Source organism: Melospiza melodia, chromosome 4 (assembly GCF_035770615.1).
Source record: "Melospiza melodia melodia isolate bMelMel2 chromosome 4, bMelMel2.pri, whole genome shotgun sequence".
Taxonomy (NCBI): domain Eukaryota; kingdom Metazoa; phylum Chordata; class Aves; order Passeriformes; family Passerellidae; genus Melospiza; species Melospiza melodia.
The window spans coordinates 91,819,102-91,842,176 of record NC_086197.1 but is presented as its reverse complement, the minus strand read 5'-3'; the positions used below and the strand labels follow the sequence as shown (position 1 = coordinate 91,842,176).

General features: G+C 43.3%; 2 protein-coding genes across 9 annotated transcripts in view; one reads left to right on the top strand and one right to left on the bottom strand.

Moving 5' to 3' along the window:
• PHTF2 (putative homeodomain transcription factor 2) overlaps positions 1 to 17,914 on the bottom strand; it is a 62,777-nt gene extending 44,863 nt beyond the window's left edge. For 4 of the 6 annotated variants that reach the window (XM_063155583.1, XM_063155586.1, XM_063155585.1 and 1 more), the window contains exons 1-2: positions 17,844 to 17,914; positions 3,842 to 3,918 (exon numbers count right to left, since the gene is read on the bottom strand). In XM_063155583.1, coding sequence (XP_063011653.1) covers positions 3,842 to 3,886 — 45 coding nt within the window. In that variant the 5' untranslated portion in view covers positions 3,887 to 3,918; positions 17,844 to 17,914. Of the gene's footprint in view, positions 1 to 3,841; positions 3,919 to 16,908; positions 16,928 to 17,843 lie in introns of those variants that run through there. The other 2 variants (XM_063155584.1, XM_063155587.1) reach the window with 2 other exon arrangements.
• Positions 17,915 to 18,421: 507 nt separating this feature from the next.
• On the top strand, positions 18,422 to 23,075 carry TMEM60 (transmembrane protein 60). 3 transcript variants are annotated; one of them, XM_063155579.1, is made up of 3 exons: positions 18,430 to 18,499; positions 18,887 to 18,936; positions 22,420 to 23,075. In XM_063155579.1, the coding sequence occupies exon 3, from the start codon at positions 22,462 to 22,464 to the stop codon at positions 22,864 to 22,866; it is 405 nt and encodes a 134-aa protein (XP_063011649.1). In that variant the 5' UTR covers positions 18,430 to 18,499; positions 18,887 to 18,936; positions 22,420 to 22,461; the 3' UTR covers positions 22,867 to 23,075. The 3 variants fall into 3 exon arrangements, with proteins under 3 accessions (XP_063011651.1, XP_063011649.1, XP_063011652.1); XM_063155581.1 differs by lacking the exon at positions 18,887 to 18,936 and having other exon boundaries at positions 18,422 to 18,499; XM_063155582.1 differs by lacking the exons at positions 18,430 to 18,499; positions 18,887 to 18,936 and adding an exon at positions 20,787 to 21,072.

The window sequence follows — 23,075 nt, the reverse complement described above, 5'->3', positions numbered from 1 at the left end:
AGAAAAATATCTCATTTGTTTTATTGTGCCCTTTAACAGATGTACCCAAGGGACACCCAGAAAGCTGCATTTGCAAAGTCAAATGATGTGCAATCAGTGCAGGATTCAGCCTCAATTCAATAAGTTTCATTCTGCCTTCCCCAACAACCATCCTCAAGAGAAGGAACAACATAATTGTACAAATTTGTTGGTAATATTGCAGGAGAAGGAGTTTCCCATTCTAGCAGCAAGGCTTCTGTAAGGATTGAAAATCAGAAAGTTGTTAAGGTAAATTTACATATCTTCTCCAAACAGGAAACTAGACCAAAATTCCCTCTATTATTACCTGTAAAGCTTGAAAGTATTTTGAGAAATTAATGCAAAAAGTTACAGGCAATAGAAGCAGTATTTTAAATTATTCATAGCTTTATTATTTTTAACATCAATTACTGTCACTCAGGCAGTACTTCAAGTACATACATAGTATCAGTATCATACAAAAGTTATGCCACCAGATACTGAAATTGTTTTCAACAAATGTGGGGTGTCAGATTTTTTTCACAGCAAACACTATGATGGCTTCCTCCACAAAATACTCAATTACGAAGCTGAAGCAATTTCAGGATTGTGGTACATCCACATAATCCTAAGGATATTAACCAAGTGATGCATCTATGTGAGAAGCTGTCTGGAACCCTTCCAGAGAGCCATGCAGACACTCCTGCCACTCCCTTTTATTGCAAGAAGCAGGGCAGCTCCAAGGGCTGAAAACAAGCCAGGCCAACCCTTTGTCACACACATCTCAGAACTGTCCTCCCCAGTGCACAAAGAAATACAGCAGACGTTTCCTTTATTTTAATTTCTACTGAGTCAACCTATTTAATGCCTTGAAAAAGTATTTGTACTGGCTGGGAAACGCACTGGGAGCACTAAAACTCTGTCCTTGCAACCTTGTATCTCAAATAACAAGCTGTTGTAATACCACCCTGAAATCTTACAATCAAACTTAAAATAATTCAGAATGGATTACTGTATTTTTATGAGACAGTAATCAGGAGCTCCAATATACTAAAAGCAGAGTAAATCCATTGTCAAAACAGAAAAACATGTTTACATAATAAAAGGTCTGACCTTTTAAACAATTAAGGGTATTACTAAATCATCCTGGTGTAAGGAGCTCAATTTCAGACAATAGTATGAGTCATGAGTAAACTTGCTGTTTGCAAAACTTGCCTTAAGTAGGGCTGGAAGAGCTCAATTGCTTAACTCTTTCCATTGAAGAGATATAAAAATGTCTCTTGAGAAACCAACAGACCTTGGAAACTCAGTGGAGGGACACATGAAATAAATATATTTAAAAATACATTAAAACTGAAAACTAAGAAAGACAAGGAGTAAGTTATCTGCTCAGTATTTCTGACACAGCCCCAGCCTACTCAAATGCTTCTTAGTCATCTATAACTAGAAATACCAGAAGTGAACTTTCTTTTCAAGGCATTCATACACCAATTTATTAATCTGAAAACACCTCTCCAAAACAACAAGTTTATTTTTTCTCATTTCATCAGAGAGGTGAGCAATACCAATTTGATCAATACTGACTGCAACCCTGGGTCTCTCTTGCCCCAGAAACAAACTTCTACTGCTGGAATGTGCTACATTTTGATCCCTCCCCACTTTCAATTCCAGTTACAGGTGTAATGAGTCAGCAGATCGAACCAGTGAGACAACTCTGACAACTACAATAAAAACTGAAATTGAAATTTAAAACTGGAAGCAAGCAACAGGTCTTGCAGTTCAGTATCTTGATGTCATAAGCAAGGACCAAAAAAGAAAGTCTGGTATCAACTGAATACTAGCACAACTCTTTCTGTTCCCCAAATTGAAATCTTTGGTTTAAACAACAAATCCATGGGTAAAAAAATACTGTGCCATGTAAGAGATTTAAACAAATACATAAGCAAAATCAAGGGTAAAGGTGAAAGAGTCAGGATATTCCCAGGAACAGATAGCACACACCACACTACAAAGCTAGAAAACTCTTTGGGGTTACCAGCCAGATCCAGGAGAACCCTGAATTTGTGGTACCTAAGAAATTACAGTCTAATTCACATGAACATCTGCAACTTTTCTGCAATACAGCCTCAAAACATTACACTTCCTCATACTGAAGCAACACAACTTGCTCATTTGGCAGATCCCAGACCACGCGTGGATTGCAATTAAATTTTGTTCACACCAGGGAGAAAACCAACATCTGGCTTACACATGATCTTATCCCTCTTGTAACAAACCCACCTCACCACAACTCCTTGCCATAAAGGCGCTGTGCAATTCCTGGCCAAGCACATCTCTGTAAAAGCCTACAGAGATTCACCACAGAAATGCTGGTTTTACTATGAACCAAGAAAATGGAGATGTGTGTGAAATCACTGGAAAAAAACGGCAGAACAAGGGTTAAAAGAATGACCTGTACTGATAACAAGTAATCCTGTTAGGAGCAATGTTCTGGGAAAAGTAAAACTGATGAATGGCTGGTTTATATCAAGATCAGAAGGCCTGCCCTCTGTAAAATCACACCTCAGTGACTCATCCTGCCTTCCCAACATCAGGAGGATGGAAAGTTGGAGCATATCAAACGTACCATTCCCTTTACTGCATGACCAACAGGAAACACACATGTATTTGAAAAAAAAAAAACCAAAACCAGCCAGACAACAAACATGAACTTCACTTGAAATTTACAGAGAATGCAGGCTCTTTCTTGCATCAAAGGACCATCTATATGTAAAGCTGAATATCATGAAAGATCTGTCCAAAGGATAGTGCATCATCACCAACAAAAACAACCTCACAGACATGATGAGGATCATCCAGCATCTCTTGCACTGCACAGAGGGATCCTGGCCAGACCAAATACAAACACAGCTTGCTGTTTGGAAATCAGTACTCTGATATCTCTGTACAATTAGTGAATTAAGTGTATGAGAGAATGAGTGGAAGCAGGTAAAATCAACATCACTTTCCTCTTCCATGACATCCTGCACTGAATTTCATTACATTAGATCTTTTACAAGTCATCTTCCAAATCAGAGTAAATGGTAAAAAATAAAAAAAAAAAAAAAAATTCATTATTAAACTGTGAATGATTTTCAAGTTTTTAATGCATAATTGAATGATTGGTATAAATTCAGTCAGCAAAATTAATTTTTCTGCTCTTTCAACTGTACATTTAATTCACTGTTGTAAAGACCTCAACAAAGCAGACCTGTATTACCTTATTTCTAGCAAGTAACTGTTGCTTTGCTAGAAGCTAACCAGAATTTCTGTTTTGAAGACCACTGCATTATTTGCTTAAGGACAAGATGTTCCTTTTCCAAAAGACAGCTAGAGACCCAAGGAAAACACTAACAGAAACCAATTAAACCACAGAGAGCCAAGACTCTCTCTTTTGGGTACGTATTATACAGGGTTTTTTTTACTGGCAGAAAATTTGTTTCAATCCTTACTTTCTACTTAATTACAAGGATTCTGTTTGTGCTATAGAAACAACATTTCTCTGTACATTAATTAACACTCAACTGAGAATGCAAAATTTGGTTTTTTGCAGAGCACAAGTAATCAGGGCAGTAAGGAGTTTTCAGCTAGAAGACTACAGACTAAAAGCTATTGACTTAGGACTATAGACTTAGCTAGAGACTAAAAGCTATTTCATGTCACTAAATACTTATTTACCTATGGAAGAAAAGTTTCAAGCTATTCATTCTCATACAATGCTAACAAGTAATGCATAAGTATTTTATATTTGTTATATTAACACATAAACACAATAGGCCAGCATAAAAACAAATAGAAATCTTACCTTTTTCTGGTACCATACTATAGCATCAGTTACTTTGGACGCCATTTATTCCACTGTATTCACAGAGTCATTTTAGGCTGTTAACAGAAAAAGACAGAACTTTACTTCCACTTCCCCACAAAGGCCAAGCAGGGAATGCAGAAACACTCCCGTTACCTGCAAATCACTGAACAGCTGTATTTACTTCACACATTGCCTCATCTCTGTTTCACTAAGAGTTTGGGCTTTCTCCTCTAGGCAAACAAAAAAAACCTACAAATCTGCTGCCACAGGACATCAAAAGCCCCAGTTTTGTCCTTCCTTCCCAGTAAAACACACAGGCTGCACAGAGGTGATCTGTCATTGTCTCACAGGAACCTCACAAGTGCTTTACTACATGCAGTCTTTTAGTCTTTTTTTTTTCCTGATAAATATTGCAACCTATAGTTATTAGCCCAACACAGTACTCTGAGGTCCAGTAATAATTATAAAATGCAAGAAAAAAATCATACAGACTACTAGAAATACTTGGAGAACAAAACAATATCAGTGCTAGAACTTCACTAATCATAACTAGCACCCTCATGAAAACAGTAGACCAAAACTAAGTCAAAAGGAGAAAACCAAGAAAGAATGGTATGGTTATTTTAGTGGTAACAAATAGCAACAGCATTAACTAATCTTTGATGCCACTGTAATCAGCAATCAGCATGAAAAAAAGACCAAAACCCAACCTTTCAGCTTATGTAAAATATTTGTAGCTTGAAACTAATTTTCACAGTCTTCCTTCATGTAGTCAGTCAGCCAGAGTTCATTAAGAGAGGGAAAAAAAGAAAAACATAAAAAGCCTTGAGGTATATCTGTGCCTCTCTTGTACTGGGAAGCCCAGAACTGGAGCCAGCACCCCAAGTGTGGCCTCACTGACAGCAAGGACATGGTTCAGGATGTCACAAGGAGGGCAGTGACTTAGTCCCCAAACTCCAAACTACAGATCAAGCATTTTTCAAGATCCATCCTGAGTAAAAATATTACACTTGTCAGTATCAACAATAATATTACACCTTTTATTTCTTCATTAAAAGGAAGCAAGAATGATTAACCTGTAGGGAGTTTATATAATAAAAGATTATTTGGGATCTTGATTTAAAGGCATTTGTTTACAGCTTTTACACAGATAAGAAAAGCAAAGAAAAATGCAACATTCAACAAATGGGATAGAAACCAAAACTGTATGATAGATTAAAATGAGTGTCTTTATGAAAGACCTAAGCATCAGAGCAACTCATGACACTTCATTGTACATTACTGATCACCAAAAAATTCAGGGTTTGGGTTGTTTTTTCTTTAAAGCAGGTATTAACCACACGAAGTTAATCAAGGGAAAGTGCCACATTCTGCACCTGGGACAACCCTGGCTGTGTGTAAAGACTGGGGAACAAAAGGCTGGAGAGAAGCTGCAGGACCTGGGGTCCTGGACCAGGGGAACAGGAGCCAGCAGTGCCCTGGCAGCCAGGAGGGCCAGCCCTGTGCTGGTGACATCAGGCACAGCATCCAAGGGAGGGGACTGTCCTGCTCTGCTCTGCTCTGCACTGGGGCAGCCTCACCTCCAGGGCTGGGGCAGTTCTGGGCACCACAACACAAAAATACATCCAGCTGTAAAACAGCACCCAGTGGAGGGCCACAGAGATGGGGCTGCCCTGTGCAAGGCCAGCGAGATGGACTTGATGATCCTGATGGCTCCCTTCCAACTCAGTATGATTCTATTTATTCAAAAAATGACCCTCCAAAAGACTCAGTTCTGCACTGACATTTGTTTGTTCATTTTTCTCTGACTGTATCTTTTAAGTAGTGTACTGTATAAAAAAAGAAGGATGTCCATTAGACATACTCCTGTTTTACACAGTGCATTACTTAAAAGATATAAATAATAGTGCCTTTAGTTTGGACATGCACCATATACACTATAGTACAAACCTTCAACAAATGGATTGGAGGATTTCTAAGAGACCTCATGCTACACATGTTCATGTTTCCCAAATGAACCTATTTTTAAGATTTCTAAGATACTCCTGTATCTTCTATACAACTTCAGATAAAACCACAACTCAAGAGAAAGAAATGTCTCAGAGAGCTTAGACAGTCATTGAAAATTCCAGAAATGTCAGAACACTGACAATTGGTGCAACTGAGCAAGCAAACACCTCAATTTTTCCACTGTTGAAAATATAATTTAAGTCACACCAAGTCAGTTAAAGCTAGCAGCCATGACTCTGTCAACATCTGTGATTCTTTCTGATCTATTTGTTTCTGATAAGTCTGTTTTTCTAAGAGCAACTATCAATTATTAAGAATCCATTGGCACAATAAATATAAAAATACTATCACATAAAGAAAGGAGTCCAAGAGAGACTGCTATAAACTGATATTTCACATAGACTGGTCACCTTTCTATTCTCACCCATACAAAGCTTACAACAGGACTTGCTTTCTTATTGGAAAACCTCTTCAATTAAACTTGACTTTAATAATCCTTTGCTCCGTTGGACTCAAAAGTGACATAAAACCCTCCCCCACACACAGCACCCACATCACACGGGCACAGTGACAGCAGTGACAGGTGCCACCTCAGGAAGGGGCTCACAGACATTGATCACACTTGGGGTGCAGGGCAGGAAGGGGGCACACAGACACTGATCACATTTACACCTTCTCTGCCTTCGTGATCTCATCTTGAAGGACCTTTAACTCCTTCTCATTTCTCTTAAATAACACTCCTCTCAAATCCAATGTACCCAGCTTCCTACCAGCCTGATCACAGGATGAGACAAAGGTTGGAACAACTCATTACCAGCAGTAAAGAACTGCTGAACCTGGACAGAAACCTTTCCCTCAACAGCTACATTAACTTGATGTCCTTCCCCAAGGCCAATTATTTTTCAGGAAACCAAACATTAACTCATTAATCCAAGACCTTGAACTGTGTTGAATATGGCTAAAAGTGGATCAGCAATTTTAAAGGCAGTAACCTTTGTTTGCAGTAGCTTTTTAATTCACTCTAAAATCCTTTGCCTCAAGAAAAACTACCTCACAAAACTATAAACCAAATATAAAGAACTAGCTTTATTTGATTTCTATCAACAAACCTGTTATTTAGATTATCCATGGTTCTCATATTTTTAAGAAACGCTGCATTAAATCCTCCATAAATCTATTTTGGTGGCATTTAAAGCTTATTAGCATACACATTTGCATAAACAAATGCAAAGATTATGCTTACAAAAGTAAATATGACAAAATCATGGGATTGATGTCTCAAAACAGAATTTGGTGTGCTAACTAAAAATACCTCTACTAGAAAATATCACATGCTTTCTTCAAGAGCTACGCAGCGATTTCTGAGACAGCACAATAATGAAAGGTGAAAAAGTTTATTTAATTATTTCTGTGCTTCTGCTTGCAGGAGCTGGATTTGTCTGTGTTTTGGTTTTTAGTTTGTCTTTAGGTTTTGGGGGGTTTAATGAGACATTATGAGTTTAATAGACTCAGTCTGAAGCCAGCTTATCTGGGTGAGAGATGGATGGAAACAACTCAAGGCACTTCAGCACTGAACACCTTTAAGTGAAGACTAAGTATTTCCTTAAACTGGAGACTAAGTATTTTAGCAATTTCATTGCTAATATGAATGAATTCATTGCTAAAATGAATATGCAGCAACTCTGCATATTCATTACCACTTACCCTGGCATTCATGTTTCCAGCTGATATTGATCCTGAGGTCAGCCTGGCTTCTAAAGCACACCAGGATCAGCTGGGAAAAAGTGAAAAGAGCTGACAGACCAACACAAGCAGAGCAGGGCCTGTTCTCCTGCCTGGTTCTCCCCTCATCCCCTCTGGACCCAGCCTTCTGCTCCATGTTCCCTGTCAAATACCTGCATCTAGGACAGGTATTCAGCACTCAGCTGCACAATGTCCTCTGCAGAGCAACTACAGCAAGATTAACTTAATCTTAACTAGCTGAAGACTTCAGAGCAACACAAAAAACCACTCCAAACTTCAAAGATTAGACAGAGCATCCATGTATAAAAGCTTTATCACAACCTCTCTGTAACAGTCAACAGAGCTTTTGTTACATTTCCATCAAACAGTTAATGCTATAAATAACTAGTAATATTTTTAAATCAAAGTTTCATTACTTTCTTAAAGCCTAATAGAGAGGACTATCCTTATTCAAAGGTGGGGTTGCTTAGCTATTTCCCAGTTCAGGGCATAATTATATTACACAATACACCTTGCAATCAAAGTAGCAGTTTCTCAAAAGCCACAGAAATTTATATTTAGATGCCTTCAGGTAGCTAAGAGCTCAAGCCCCACAGTACTGCAGTGCTTACTGAGTAAGACAGGATTTAAATAAATTCAAAGTATATTTAGAAATTTTACTCATATCCATAGGGCTTTGGCGACCCTAGTCAGACATAAATGTATATAATCCTAAATGACAGTCTAAAGCAATCTGAACTGACAGAAGTTAAGAATAAAATTGTGCTCTTCCATAGTGACAAAGAAAAAACCAGCCTTTTTTAAGAATCTACAATTCTAAGCAGTGTCAGCTAGCAAAAGGACATAATTAAAAATACAGCACAAGCAAGGACACATAGGCAAAGAGTTGCTGTCCTTGCCTGTAAACACTGTGAATCACTCAGGATTTCAAGGAACCTGTTCCCTTTATAGCAATCCCAACCTGAATGGTCAGGGTACCATGCAGCAGCTGAGTCAAGACCTGAGTGTCCTTCTCAGCTTGTTATGATCTTAGGCTGATGATGCAATGGAGTTGCATGTTCACTATACATCATCAGAATTAAAAACTGCAAAATTTAGGTCGCTTTTGTCTCAAACGTTTTTAAAAAGTCATTGATTTTTAGTACCTTCAGGAAATTAAAGGCAGTTTTTAAAAGGCTGTCATATAAAGCCATGAGAATACTACAACCTGCTTTCTTCAACTGCTTTCCAAGCTAGAACTGTTTTACCATTATGTCAGATCCTCCAGATTGCAGTTTCACAATCACAGGTGTCTTTTCACTAAGATTCCCAGCATGTAGGGTAAGAAAAGACAATGAATCAGAACAGCAAAGACTATGGCCTAAACTACTAATTTAATTGCAACACTTGCATCACACAAACTCTCTTAAAGCATTACACTTGTGCATGCACAGCTAGAAAGTAACTTTAACAAAGGAAAAAATCTTCACTTTCTAGGTTCAGTATCAAAATACAAGTTATCATGAAATTGCTGACATTATTTGATACTTTAAGTTTAAATGAGCCAAATAAACAGCTCAGTCACATTGGGCATCTGCTGTTGGCTGGAAAGCTGCTTCTGCCATGACATAACAAACCAAGGGAGCATCCCTGTATTGCAGATACAGCACTAAACTTACCAGGAGTTATCCTTCCTCCACTTAAACCCAGGGGAGCTCTGCCACTGCCACAAACAACAGGATGAAAGCCTTAAAGCAATGCTCCAAAAGATCCATTATTTTTCATGTGCATTACACACAAACCATTAAACCTACATCTCCTTTTTGAAAGGAAACGTCAAATACTAAGCAATGCACTCACTGTTCTTTTTAAGTACTTTATCTATGCATCAGTGTTCTCAAAACAGCATTTCAGAATTGCAAATTGTATACCAGCAAACGAGAAACTTGTCACTCCTAGGTTCACACCTTTCAGTGGAGGTTTGATCATGTTCCTTCCAGCTACCCTTATGAAAACCTGCAGCAGTCAAAACCAAAGGGAAAAAAGTCAAGAAAACCCCAGATGCTGCTAACTTAAGGACAACATCCAGCAACCAGCATGAAAAGTTCTCTTCCTGCCATGATGGCTGAGCCCCCCAAGTTGTCTTGCAACCCAAGGTCATACCAGTTTGTAAATAAAAAGGGATTAACATACTTGCCTTCCCCAAGGAAGACTAAAACTCTGCTAAAACTGGCTACCAGCATTCCTAGGATGCTGCTCATGAGAGTTGATTTTCAAACTCTGCCCTTCACTCCATCTCAAAAAAACCCCAAAACTCCACAAAAAAAACCTGAAAATCCAAAATGCAATCACCCCCAACCAATCAGTTAAAAAAATTAACATCTCTAAATACCTGTTTCAGGAGGTTTTAGTTTGTTTGAGAAGGCCTCTCTCATCAGGCCAACAGCAGCCACAATAAGACATGAATCAGACCCTGTGCTGGCTGCTGTGCATCAAACCCTGCTCTTGCACACAGATGTACCAAAAATGCCATATATGATCACACACACACACACACATCTGGCAGCAAGGCCAGGCCCGCCTGTGCCTCCAGTGAGATGTCAGATGCTGAAAGGCTGATACCTTCTTACTCTGCCCACAAACCACTGTGCCTGACCCTGTTTCTGCTGCTGCCTATTTCCTTATAAGCTCATGCCCTTTATCACTCCCCAGCCAAGCAGGAAGGTACCACAGACACAGCACAGAGCACGCAGGGAGAACCAGCCTTCCAAAAATGACGGGCAGCAGACTCAGCCCAGCCATCCTCACCTCCACAGCAAACCCACCGGTGCCCGAAGCAAGAAGTGCCACACAAAATAAGTGTCACCCAAGGAATACTTGTTTTGTCACTGAATTACACAACTGTCTGAAATAGCAACAAAATGTAGACTATCAGGATTTCTGAGATTTATTTCAGGTTATGGCAAAAAGAACATTGCGTGCAGTTGTTGCAACTGCTGCAGACATTTCTGGAATCTCTGCCTTAAGATCAGTGCAACTTTCCTAATTTTGTTACATAACTGGCTCATGACTTCATTTGAAGAAACTTGACACAGTCTCATAGATACCTTACTCATAAATATAGGAGGGAAGGACTCTGAACTGAGAAGTCCAAGATTCTACACCTCCCATAATTTACTTTTGAGCCTGCTGCAGTATTTATCAATTAGCAAAAAGCTTCCAATATTTAAATATATTCTACTGATCAATAGAGTAGCAGAGTCCAAGCCCTTAAAGTGAACTACACTCAAGTTAATTTTACTTCTTATCTACTATAAGAGGTTCCAGTTTCAAAATTCTCACCAAATACAGTAATTGCTATCAGCACACTGGATCTACAAGCCATTTCTGAAAATGCTGTACCATTAAAAAAAAATAAAAACCAGCACATGCTTGATCTGAAGTTCTTTCTATTCCTGTTTTTTGTACTGAATACTACACACACACATACATATCCCATTAAACATTGGCAACCTCATACTGAGAAATCCCTGGAACATTGCTGCTCTTACAGCTGTAACAACTTTATTAAAGAACAGAATTTCTATAAACACCAAGTTTTGTGTGTATATATATATATATATATATATATATATACACAAATATTGAAAAAAACCCTCCAAACAAATATCATCACCACCCTGAAATAAAATGCCTTTCTTCTTTCTTGAGATTCCTAAGGCAATAATAAATCTTGCTCACTGGAAATACTGACGTGTGTTTAGGAAGACATGTTTATCTGTCACCAGGCACTGCACAGCAGAGTTGTGGCTTCTTGATGACTACAGTCAGGAAGCTGAAAACCACTCCTAAATCACCAAGTTTGCATCATGTTCCACAAATAGTTATCCAGCAAGTTTTTGAAGCAGCTGAGGCATGAAGTGGCTGAGCTGTCGGAAAAAGCTGCTGCCTCTGGTAACAGCCACTGCTCTGTACGAACAGAGTTGAAAATGCTGAGCAGGAATTTTTAAATTATTTTTTTTAAAAAAAGGTCTCTGGAGTGATCCAAGCAAGGAATTGCAGAGTAACAAGCCTTACATGTGTATCTGGCAAGGTCCTCAAAACAATCATTAAAAATGGAACACCATTATACCCGAAAGTCTATCTGATAGGGTCTAATCAGCAGTTTCTACACAGGAAGATCGTGTCTCGGTCTATCAGTATTTCTGGACATGTCAAGCTAACTGATCGACAAGAGCAAGTGATAGAACATATGTGGACTTTCAAAGAACCTTTGGAAAGATGTCAAAGGCTTCCAAAGAGTCTGTTATCTATGAAAAGCAAACATTGCCACAGATTAAAACCAGCCAAAACACTGAAGAAAATATGGACTCAACATTCTTCACCGCAATCAGCTAATTGGAAAATGAAGATTAACAGCAGCATCCAGTCTGCACAGAGCAGGCTATTGATCACCTATTGACACTGGTGCCCAGAAACTCCTTGGAACACAGACCACTGACCTGCAGCTCTTCCATTCAGTGCCAGTCCAAGGTAAACTGCACACAAATCCCCATTCTCCTTCATGCAGAACCATCCTAATCCTGAAACCAAACAGACTAAATTTTCCTAGCCTGGTGTCTCTATGTTCCACTGGCTTTCACACACCTCAGCACACAGCAGTGACAGAGGCAGACATTCAGGGCCTCATCCAGCCCACATGTGCCTGGTGACTACCTTGGTCAAGGATGAGAGCATCCACAAATGGCAAATTCCAGGCAAGTTTTCCAACCATCTTTTACTAGAGAGATGAACACAGACACCGTGTCGTTGCTTATCAGGCCCTGACAGATAAGGGTAGAGATGCCCCACATTCCTGCTGGCTCCCAGAGCTCCACAGAAGGAACTCCAAGCAGACACAATCTCTCCCTAAAGACACGTCCACACGACCGACGGCAGAGGTCAGGATGCCCTAAGGCTCTACAAGGGTTTTACCCACTCTAAACCAGCACCACCACAGGACACCGTCCCTAGCGACCAGCTGCCAGCCCCAGAGCCCATCACACAGGGCACAGCTGCCAGGCTCTGGCTGCCCCTGCTGAGCTCTCACAGGATTCACCTCTGCAGAGCGAATTTCCACAACAAATGGCACAAACAGTGAGCACAAATGGCACCGAGGCAGCTCTGACCACAGCCAGCTTGAGCACTGCATCTCTCCCCACAAGCCTCCTCAAGCACCATTAACACAGTGATCTCGACTAATTAGGGCTATTTCCCCTCTCCTCCTCCTCCTATCTGGACCAGTAGACTATGATTTTTATGAAGTACTGCCTAAATTAAGTTCTGAAATAGAGTGAACTGAGCCCTGTCCTATTACTCCAAATGTTAAGCTTCTGTTAAAAGGTTCAGCAGTGCTCACTATATTTATCTTTTATACTGCAAAGAAGAAAAGAAAACCTGAAGCAGTAACATTTCTAGATGGCAATCTCAAACTAGCAAAGCTTAAGAAAATGCATAAATTTTAACAATGAAAAGGCAAAATAAATGGATTTCAGTATCAACCATGTCAGTGTTATCTGTAAGGGAAGGCAGGGGGAGAGAACTAAGAAGACCACTAAAAGCCTTAAGAAATGATATCTCAAATCCAGAAAGGAGCTTCAGCAGCTCAGGGACACCAGCTCTGTTCATCAGCTGTGCAATCTGATTTGAAATACACCTACGTTATTGGGAGATGATTATTAAAATATACGGGGGAGGGGTACTGAGAAGGGCTATGAATTACCAACAACTTGAAAGACTCTCCTATTGAAACAGGCAACCATGAACAGAAAAATAAGGCATTATAATAAATTAAATGAGACTTCAAGAGAAAAACAGAAAATAAAGTCAAGAAAACAACAGCTTCCCAGTAATACAGGCAACTTCATTTATTAACTAAGCTGAGAGGATAGCAAAGCCAAATTTTTAACAGGGAAATATTATATTACAACACATAAGTAGACTGTTAGACTCACTGCCACAGGAAGTCACTGAAGCCAAGATTTTACTCCCATTCAAAAAGAAAGCAGCTATTTAAACACACAATAACAATAATAATAAGGGGGAAAAAAAATAAACACAGAGCTGGGGGAGTCTCCAGCTTCATAACCCAGGATGCAAGAAAGCATCCAAAGAGATCACTGGGCTGTGCTGGGCCACGCAAACACTGCCCTGAACCCGACTGCAGACGGCCAGAAGCCAACACCAAGGAGAGCCACACACAGAACAAACTGTCCCTTGCACACATCAGCACCAGGGGTGCTCAGTGCCAAGGCAGCATCTGCCAGCCACCTAAACCCCAAAAGCATCTGGCGCTGGCCAGCGTCCAAAATGTGAGGCCCGCACCATTTCACGTCTGATGGGACACTGCTTTCATTTCTTCTCCCACCCCGCAGTTGTGTTTTAGTTTTCAAGAACAGGACCACAAATTATTTGCAAATAGGAGTCCAGTGCTTGGACTCATTCCAGAAAGCCATCTAGGCTCTTTGGAGAACATCTACCAAGATCACCTCAAATGAGCAAAGAATTAAATACCGAACATTACATGTATTCCCAGCGGAAACAAACTTGGAAAAAATCCCATTCACATGCATAAATTAAAAAAAAAAAAAAAAGAATAGTTCTAGGAACTCCCTGATATCCTCTCCTTCCACGAAAAAAAACCAAACAAAAAAGCCCACCACAAGCACAAGCTGTATTTCTCAATTTCCTGACAACACAATGGATCTCTCTATATGTGTTTGCTCTAACTTTGAAGCTGCTCTGAGATGGGGCTGGAGCAGACTGATGACCTCCAATGACCCTTTGCTAAATTATTCTATGATTACAAGCAGAGCATACCCAAGCATTACACAGCAATACATTATCACTCTAATCAGTATTAACCCTTTCTTCCACTGTGGCAATTTATTAAGCTCTGTGGGTTCGTCTTAAAAATTCTAATATAATTTCTTCAAAGACTTAACCATTTCCTCCTCTGCATCCATCAAGAAGGACCTTCATAAATAACAGAACAGTAAATTCAAGGGAGAAAACATGATATTAAAAGCTTTCAAAGTCTGTTACTTTTCACACCACCACATATCTTTTGGTAAGTGGTGATCAGTTGTCCTCAAACAGGAACATGCAGCACTACCTCTGACAGGTACCCCCTAAGAGTTTTGTTTTGTTTCCTTCATAAAACAAAAAAACACCAGAGAAAAAACAGGCCTACCTTGCTCTGTGGGCAGAAGCAATTAACTCTGCCTGCTCTTACCATTGTCCCCACCCAAAATATTTTTCCTGCCCCCCACCCATCATAACAACCAGCCCAAGTGCTTGGCTGGCCACTCAAAGTAGGCTCGTGCTGATGGCTCAGAGCTTAGCACACACACTGCCCAACAATTGCTCACTTCTTGGAGAAGGGAGGGACTCTATGACTGCTTTTTTTGGGTAGGAATATTAATTTGGGACACTACCCATCTAAAGTTTTATAAAAATTTGTCACAATGTAGGTAGTGTCTTTCAGGTGCCATTAACTTTGGTTTCATCATCTGAGTAAGAAGTGACTCAAATGGGAGAAGAGAGACAAAGGAAGCAATTGTACAAGCTTTGTGCCCTTAATAAGTCTTGCTAAAAATCCACATAAACTGTCTGATGATGAATCCATAAACAACACTGTTTATTATGAAAAGAACTTCCTCATGGACAAAAGGAAACCCAAACCCCAATCTCTGACTGGTATCATTCTCACTCACAAGGGTCCTGAGAAAAAAAAAAAAAAAACAAAAAATTTCAACAGGACTTCTACTAGAAATAAGTAAAGACAGATATATAGAAAAAGCCAAGGAAGACAGTACATGTAACTTTGGAGAATTAGGAAAGAAATTAAGTCCACTGCTTTCCAGTGACCCCTGCCAGCTGTGACAGGAACAGCATTGTTCAACTCCAGCAGCATTCCACCCCTCACTGCCTGGTCAGCTGCCTCAAACCAGGCTGGCTGGAATCCTTTAACACACCTGTCCCCCTCTAAAACACACCAATCCTGCTTCCCCTTTCAAAACCTACAGGACTCTGATTTCTCCCAGAATTCACACCAGTGCCTGGCACCTATGGATACAGGCAGGATCAACTTTTTGAGACAAGCTGAGCTAACTCTGCTCTGGGATAAACCCAGAATACTCTAAATTCTCCATGGAGTTCCCAACAACTACTGACAGCTTATTTGTATGTCATGTTCCACACAACGCGAGGGGAAAAAATTATTGTGCAAACATTGAATTAAACCAACTAGGTTTCCGAATTCTTTTTCTGGTGACTCAGGCTCATGTTTTATCCTTGGTAATATTTATATCCAGAATAAAAACATACACTGGCAGTAAAACATAGCAACACAATGTGTAACTGCACAAATATTCCACTTTAAACATGGACTGGGATCTTAAATACACAAGTTCCAAGCACTGCTCTCAACCTTCACCTTCAGAAATGAAAGTTGCTCGCAAATACTGTACAATGGAGTCCATCAAGGTGATGTGCATACATACATTCGTAAACACCCTACTGGAACAGAAATAAGACTTCTGAGAAAAGGATTATCCTTTCCAGGGAGTCACAAGCAAAGAGGCAAACCAAAGAAGATCACCAAAACTTCAGAGCTACAGAAATAGCCAAATGCATACAGCTATTTATAACCCAGAGATTTATGCACAAACCACTTTTAGCCTCTTAACCTCAGGGAAACAAAGTCTGATGCCAAGCACGAATGTATGTAACAGAAATACAGAAATACATCCTGCTGCTGCTTACTGACCATTCCTAGTGCAGCTGAAGATATTAGGATTCACTTACTAGGATTAACAGGTTATTTCAAGTGCTGCACTTCTCCCTGATAAAACAGATACCACCATCTGTTTAACATCATCAACAGGAAGATATAAGCAGACAAATTACTGATGACACACCATCCCCACTCTCATTCCTAATGGAGAACTCGTGTCTCCAAACTGTAAGGCAAGCTGTATTTTCTGTAGGAACATTTCATCACAAAGAATTTCGGAACATTAATTAAAGTACTTTCAACAAGTCAGGTTTTCCAATTAATTACTTTTTCCATTTAATTATATGACAGATGGATAAGGCACTGGCAAATTTGGAACAAAATGCAAGACTCGGCAGCATTGCTTCTCAAGTGACCAGTAACATGTAAAAGCAGTAAAAGGCAAAATACCAGGCACAGAGCTTAACACTGTGGACTCAAAGTTTCACTGAATTTGATAGATCTGGGTAACACGCCCTCAGAGGGTGTGAGAAACAGAAGTAAAAGTAACAAACACCTGCACAGTTCCACTGCTGTGGGATACATTTTCCTCAGCTCCTTTGTTTCTCACAGAAAAGACAGCAAATAAAGCACCAAGAAAATGAATGTGACAGCATAAACTTTGAGTGATGAGTTCTCTAATATTTTCATTCCCAAACGGAAAACCAAGGATAAGCTGTAGTAAGGTTGGCCCTGTTTTAGGGTGGAAAAGAGGAAAAAAAACAAAAAAAAGAGGTAAAGCAAAAGAAAATATAAAGGCATGTAAAACACAAGAGACACGAGAGAGGTCAGAGACGAACATGAAGATGCTGAAATTCAAGAGCTCTGAAGGGAAGCAGAAGAGACGCTCCATCGTTCTATCACCTGACACGGGCACCGAGGCAGCTCTCGGTGCGCTCAGCGGGAGCAGGAGCCGCACAGCAGCGCCGGAGCGGGCAGGCAGAGCCCCGAGCACGGCGAGGGCCCCGGACCGTACCGGCACATCCCCGCCCGCACCGGGGGACGCGACACCCGCACACCGAGGGCTCCGGGACGGCGCGGCCGCTGCCCGGCCGGCCCCGAGGCGGCTCCGCGGCGTTGCGGGGCAGGGGCCGCCCGGAGCCGCGCTCGGACCCCCCGCCCCAGCGGCGCCGGCTCCGCCGGAGGGAACCGCGGCGCCGCGGAGGCCGCGGCCGCCCGCCCGTGCCCCGGCAGGGGCTGCCCCGGGGGAGCCGGGGGGCGGCAGCCGCGGCAGCCCCGCCGGTGATGCCTGCCCCGCGCCTCCGCCGCGCCGTCCCCGAGCACCGAGAGGGCACCGCCGCCTCGCCCCGGCCGGCCGCGCTCGGCCCCTTCCCCAGCCGCGCGGGGAACTCGGCGCCCCGGCTCTCCCCCCGCCGCTGCTGCCCCGGCGTGGCGGAGCCGCCCCGCGCGCCGACCCCCCCGGGTGCCGGAGCCCCCCCGCCGCCATCTCACCGTTCGCCGGTGCCGCGGGGCAGCGCGCGCCGCACGCAACGGCGGCGGGAGCGCGAGGCGGCGGCGGGAAGGCGCGCGCGAGGCAACAGCTGGCGGGGGAAGCGCGAGGCGGGGGGGGGGAGCGGCGCGCGCGTCCAGGCGCCAGCGGCGGCAGCAACAGCGCGCCACCCGCGCGCGCCGCCGGGCCGGGGGCGGAGCCAGCGCGGGCCGGCAGCCAACGGCGGCCCCTCCGCCTCCGGGGACGGGGACAAGGCGTGACTGGCGGCCGCCCAGCCCAACGAGAGCGCGAGGAAGGCGGGGCTGCACTTGACGGACAGGCGGCGGGGCGGAGGCGAGGCCGCTGTGACAGACAGCCCTTTGCACCAATCGGCGGCGGGGGCGGGGCTCCAGGCTGATCCGCCGCCGGCCGGGATGGGCGGCCCCGGCTCGAGGGGCGTCACCGACGGCCGGGATAGGAGGGCGGGATTAACTTGAGCGACGTCTCTATGGTCCAATGAGAATGGGGACGGCAGGACGCGCGCCCCCGCTGGCCAATAGCAGGCGCGGGGCGGGTGAGGGAGGCGGGCGCTTCCCTGAGGCGGAGCGGGCGGGGAGGGCCCCGCGCCCCCTCAGCTGAGCGCGGGCCCCGCGGACCGGGGGATGCGCCGGGATCGGCGGTAGGTGACGGGCAGCCAGGGGGGATCCCGCCTCCGGGAGCGCCGGCACGGCCGGGGAAGCGGGGCCCGGCGGGACAAGGCCGTGAGGCCGAGGGAGGGGAGGGGCCGAGTTTGAGAATACAAAGCTGTGTTTAATAGGGGTTTTAAGCCGGGCCTACCGCAGTGTTTCTTGCGAAGTGTTAAATTACCCATAGGATCAGAATAGGCTCTAAAGTGGTATTTAATCGAACTGGGGTTCTGTTTAACATGGTTTCACCATAATACGAATGTCAGGACTTTTTAGGCGATGCTCAAGGTTTAAATCTAAATGTGTGGGTTCGTGTTATTACTGCTGAGCTGAGTGCCATGTGTAAGTTGCCCTCCTCTTTATTTTTTTCTCCTAAACAGGACAGTGTTAGCTATCACAATATCCTCGTTATGCAGATCATCCCACCAAGGTCAGTGATGCTCCTTGGATAGTTTCTGCTCACTGAAAATATTCACTCTCTAATTATCTCGGTCCTTTAATAGGAGTCAGGAGCTTTTTTATTTCCACTCTGACATCCCATCAGTGTTCTCACTGAAGAGCCAGTCCGGACCTGTGGCACAGCTGCATCCTTTTCCCAGTGTCACCCAGCTTGCTGGGATGGCTGGGCTCTAGCAAAGGATCTGCCCATCATCTTTGTTTCATCATGGGATCATCAAATGCTCCATGTCATCAAACCCTTCATTGTTATGTCAGCTCTATCTCCAGCTCTCAGCCTTCAAAATCTGGCAGCTTTCTTTACTTGGACTCTTAGATCTCAAAAGTACACTTGGATTTTCTTCAGTTTTCATCTCAGAATGCCTCTGAAACTGACTGGAGCCGTGCAGTCCTGCCCAGCCTGGCAGTAACATCTGTTATATCAGAGAAAGGCAGTGTAACTTCTCCCCATGCTGAATTTTCTGCCTGTTTTTCCAGTTGTGCAAAGTGAAAGTATTTTCAAGTGAACAACCTTCAAGCTGAGTAGCCCCATGTAATACATCTTCAGGAGCTTTGTGTTTCCTCCAGAGACAGGTGATAGCACCTTCTTTGGGTATCTGATAACCTGATACTTCTGAGAGTGTTGAGTTTCTCTTTTCCTTTCAGACCCAAGTTTCCAGTCTGTTTCTGTTTGGTTTCTGCTTTCTCCAGTTTGCTAATAAGAGAGTGTCCTTCTTGTAGTGTTTGTAGCATTGATTTCCAGAGCTGGTTTTGAAAAACATCCTCATGAAAAGAATGTTGAAACTTCATCTCAGACCATGACTCCTCACTTTAGCCACAGACTTGCACTTGAGAATATTGCAAGTGTTTTCAAAATGCTGTAAAAGCTTTAGGCCAGACATAGCAATTGTTCTGCCATCCCCTGCCAGCTGCTTTAGGTTTGTTTCTGTAACAAGAGCAAAACAATGCCATCTAAACCTCCTCCAGTTTTTTGGCCCTTTAACTCTTGGGTGCTGCTTCTGAGTTTCCCCTCTTCCCCAAGGAAGAGAAGGGTGAGGGGTTTGGTTCCACCCTGTCAGGAGCTGCCTTTGACCAGAGCCCTTGGTGATCTGAGCAGAGCTGAGACTGTGAAAAGCAAAACTACAAAATCCTACTTTAAACTTTCTCTTTTTTCCTAGTTCAGCTCAGGGAACTGGCCTGATCTGGACACAAGTGTCAGCCCCAAAACAAAGAGGGGATGCACTGACTGCAGCTCCAGTTTAGATTATTTAAGGCAAAACTGGATCTTCTTACAAGAAATCTTACTAAATCCAATCCATCCAAACTTCAAACCCAGACAAAACAGTAGATCTGTGTATCAGAAGGTGCAGATTTAAACTGCAGGATGATTTCAGTGATGTACAGAATTGTTGGCCCCCAACTTTCATTTCCCTCCTTCCAGCAGCAAATCTTATCTGAGCACAGAATTTGTTCAACTTCCTAATCCTGCCAAAAACGATTTCAGTTTAAAAACAAAAGGGTGGCAGCAGATTTGTGGATTTCTGCTTGCTGGGTGAGTTGAGCACCACAGCCAGGAGATGTTGGGTGCTGTGGTAATGCCTCCCAGCTCCTGTCCTTCCCTCAGCATTCAGTGCTTCAGAGCACATCATCACACTCCCAGCCATTCAGATCTTTTTCTAGTCTGGAATAAATCAAAGCTCATTTTCTTATTTCAGGTGAAAGATTATTTGTGTTCTAAAGGGAATTAGTAAAAATTTTAACTCAAATTTTTGAAATAATTAAAATACATATTTCAGCACCATTTCACAGGTAAAAATGATTCATTTTTGTAGCATGAAATCGAGAGGAAGATCACAGTCCTTCACACTTCTGCTTTTTACACCTGTAGTGAAAGGCTTTTGGCAGGTGCAGTGGTAAAAACTATCCAGTTAGGAAGATAAAAACTTCACTTTGATGACTGCAACAGCAGACGCATTTATCTTCTTTTTCTTTTGTCATGACTACAGAGAAATTTAAATACCCTACCCAGCCAATAAAGCTGTCAGCCAGTGTCTGAAACACGTGAGGTGCCTGCCAGGGAGCAAAGCTTGTCTGCAGCCTTTGGTCACTCGAGGATTGCTGGCTGGCCCAGGTCAGTTCAGCTGCAGCTCTGCCAGCTGCAGGAACCCTCAGGGCCTCCTGTGCTGGTTTGGGGTTTTGCTGTGGTTATTTTGTTACAGAGACAAAACTGTTTTGTTTTGTTGTCGAGTGTTAGCTCCGAGTGCCTCAGCACCGGTGCAAAATGGATCTGAAGATATTCTGAACGTTCAGAAATCCCAAACTGAGCCTGACAGCTTGTTTGGGATTGAAGTACAGTTTGTTTCACAGAACGAATTGAGATGAAGGCGCTCACACAGCTGACCTGAGGCACTGCAAGGGAATGGGGACTGGAACAAACCCTGCTCAGCTGAGCATGCTGGTTATCAAGGGGTGGGTTGCCGGATTTCTCCCGGCTGATTTATGGCCGGAGATGGCCTTGGGCAGCCCACGCTCCAAAGGACGAGAAGAGGCTTCAGGTTTTTTCTCAGTCTTCAGTGTTTATTAATTGTTTATCTAAAAGATTTTCTCTCAGCCCGACAGAGGTCTGCACAGCAGCCAGCCATGAGCACACTGAGAGCCCCCGGGGCGGTCACCTATCTTTATACTCAAAGTTATGTATACAATATTTACCTTTTCCTTCCAATACTTGTCACCCTTATTGATCAGTGCACTTCTAGTAATAACCAATCCCAAAGTGCCAACATCACCACAGAAGATGGAGGTGAAGAAGAAGAAGGACAGGACATGCCCCAATTCCTCCATCTTACTTCTCTAAACCCCCCTGTACAGAAATCCTAAACCCTGTGTTTCACACTCTAATTAACTTATCCCTTCACCATTCACCCAGTGAGATCCTCCCATCCTCATACAGGTGTCGTCTCCCGTGCAGGATCAAAGTCCAGCCCCAGACACTTCTGGCACATTCCAGGACTCCCGAGCCCCCCAAGGGTGGTCTCGGTCACTCTGCACCTCTGTCCTGAGGTGCCGAGATCCCACAGTGGGTGAGGCTAGGAGTGGGAAAGCCAGAGCGAGGAATTGCTGTCTTTGTGGAATTTGCCTGATGGTGTCAGTTCTCGGGCTGGTTGGGATCTATTCTGAAAACTGTGTTTTTAGTGCCTTTTATTTTAGTTATAGTTATTGTAGTTGTCAGCATTGTTTTTGGACTAATCAAAATTGGTTTGGCATGGTTCTCAAGTTAATTTCAAGCTCATCTCCCCCTCCTGAGGTCTACCATTTGGAAGCCCTCAGTGCTCCAATGGATGACCTAGAAGCCTCAGTGGAAAACACTGACCCTCCTGTAGAGGAAGAACTGATTTACCAACCATGGTTTGGCAATCATTCTGCACCACAACAGTCAGTGCCTTCCTTTGATGCCCTCCCTGCCCTTGTGTTTCCTTAGGTTGTTGCTGACAGCCAAGGCCTTCCTCTCCAAGCTGTTTAAATGAGAATGTCCCTGGCGCAAAGAGTGCTGCTGACATGGCTTTTTACCTTACTCTTCCTGATCATGCTGGTGCTGAAGTTGGATGAGAAAGCCCCGTGGAACTGGTTCCTCATTTTCATTCCCGTGTGGATCTTCGACACCATCCTTCTGGTGATGTTGATTGTGAAGATGGCCGGGCGCTGCAAGTCCGGCTTCGACCCCCGCAACGGCTCGCAGAACATGAAGAAGAAGGTCTGGTACCTGGTGGCCATGCTGCTGAAAGTGGCCTTCTGCCTGGCCCTGTGTGCCAAGCTGCAGCGCTTCACCACCATGAAGCTGGCCTACGTGTTCATCCCCCTGTGGGCCCTGCTGCTGGGGGCCCTGCTGGAACTGGGCTACAACATCTTCTATGTACGGAGAGACTAGGCCAGGCCAGAGCTCCCGGGCAAGGCTGGCTCCAAATTACTGGGTTATTGCCATTTTGCCACAAATTTGATCTTCAGACTAGAAAGCCAAACGAGTCGAGCTGGAGACTTAAGCTAAAGCAGACTGAAGACTGAAAGTGGATATGTTTCTTTTTTTTTATTTTAAAACTCACATATGCTCTTGTAAATAAAAGTATTTGTTCAACATAA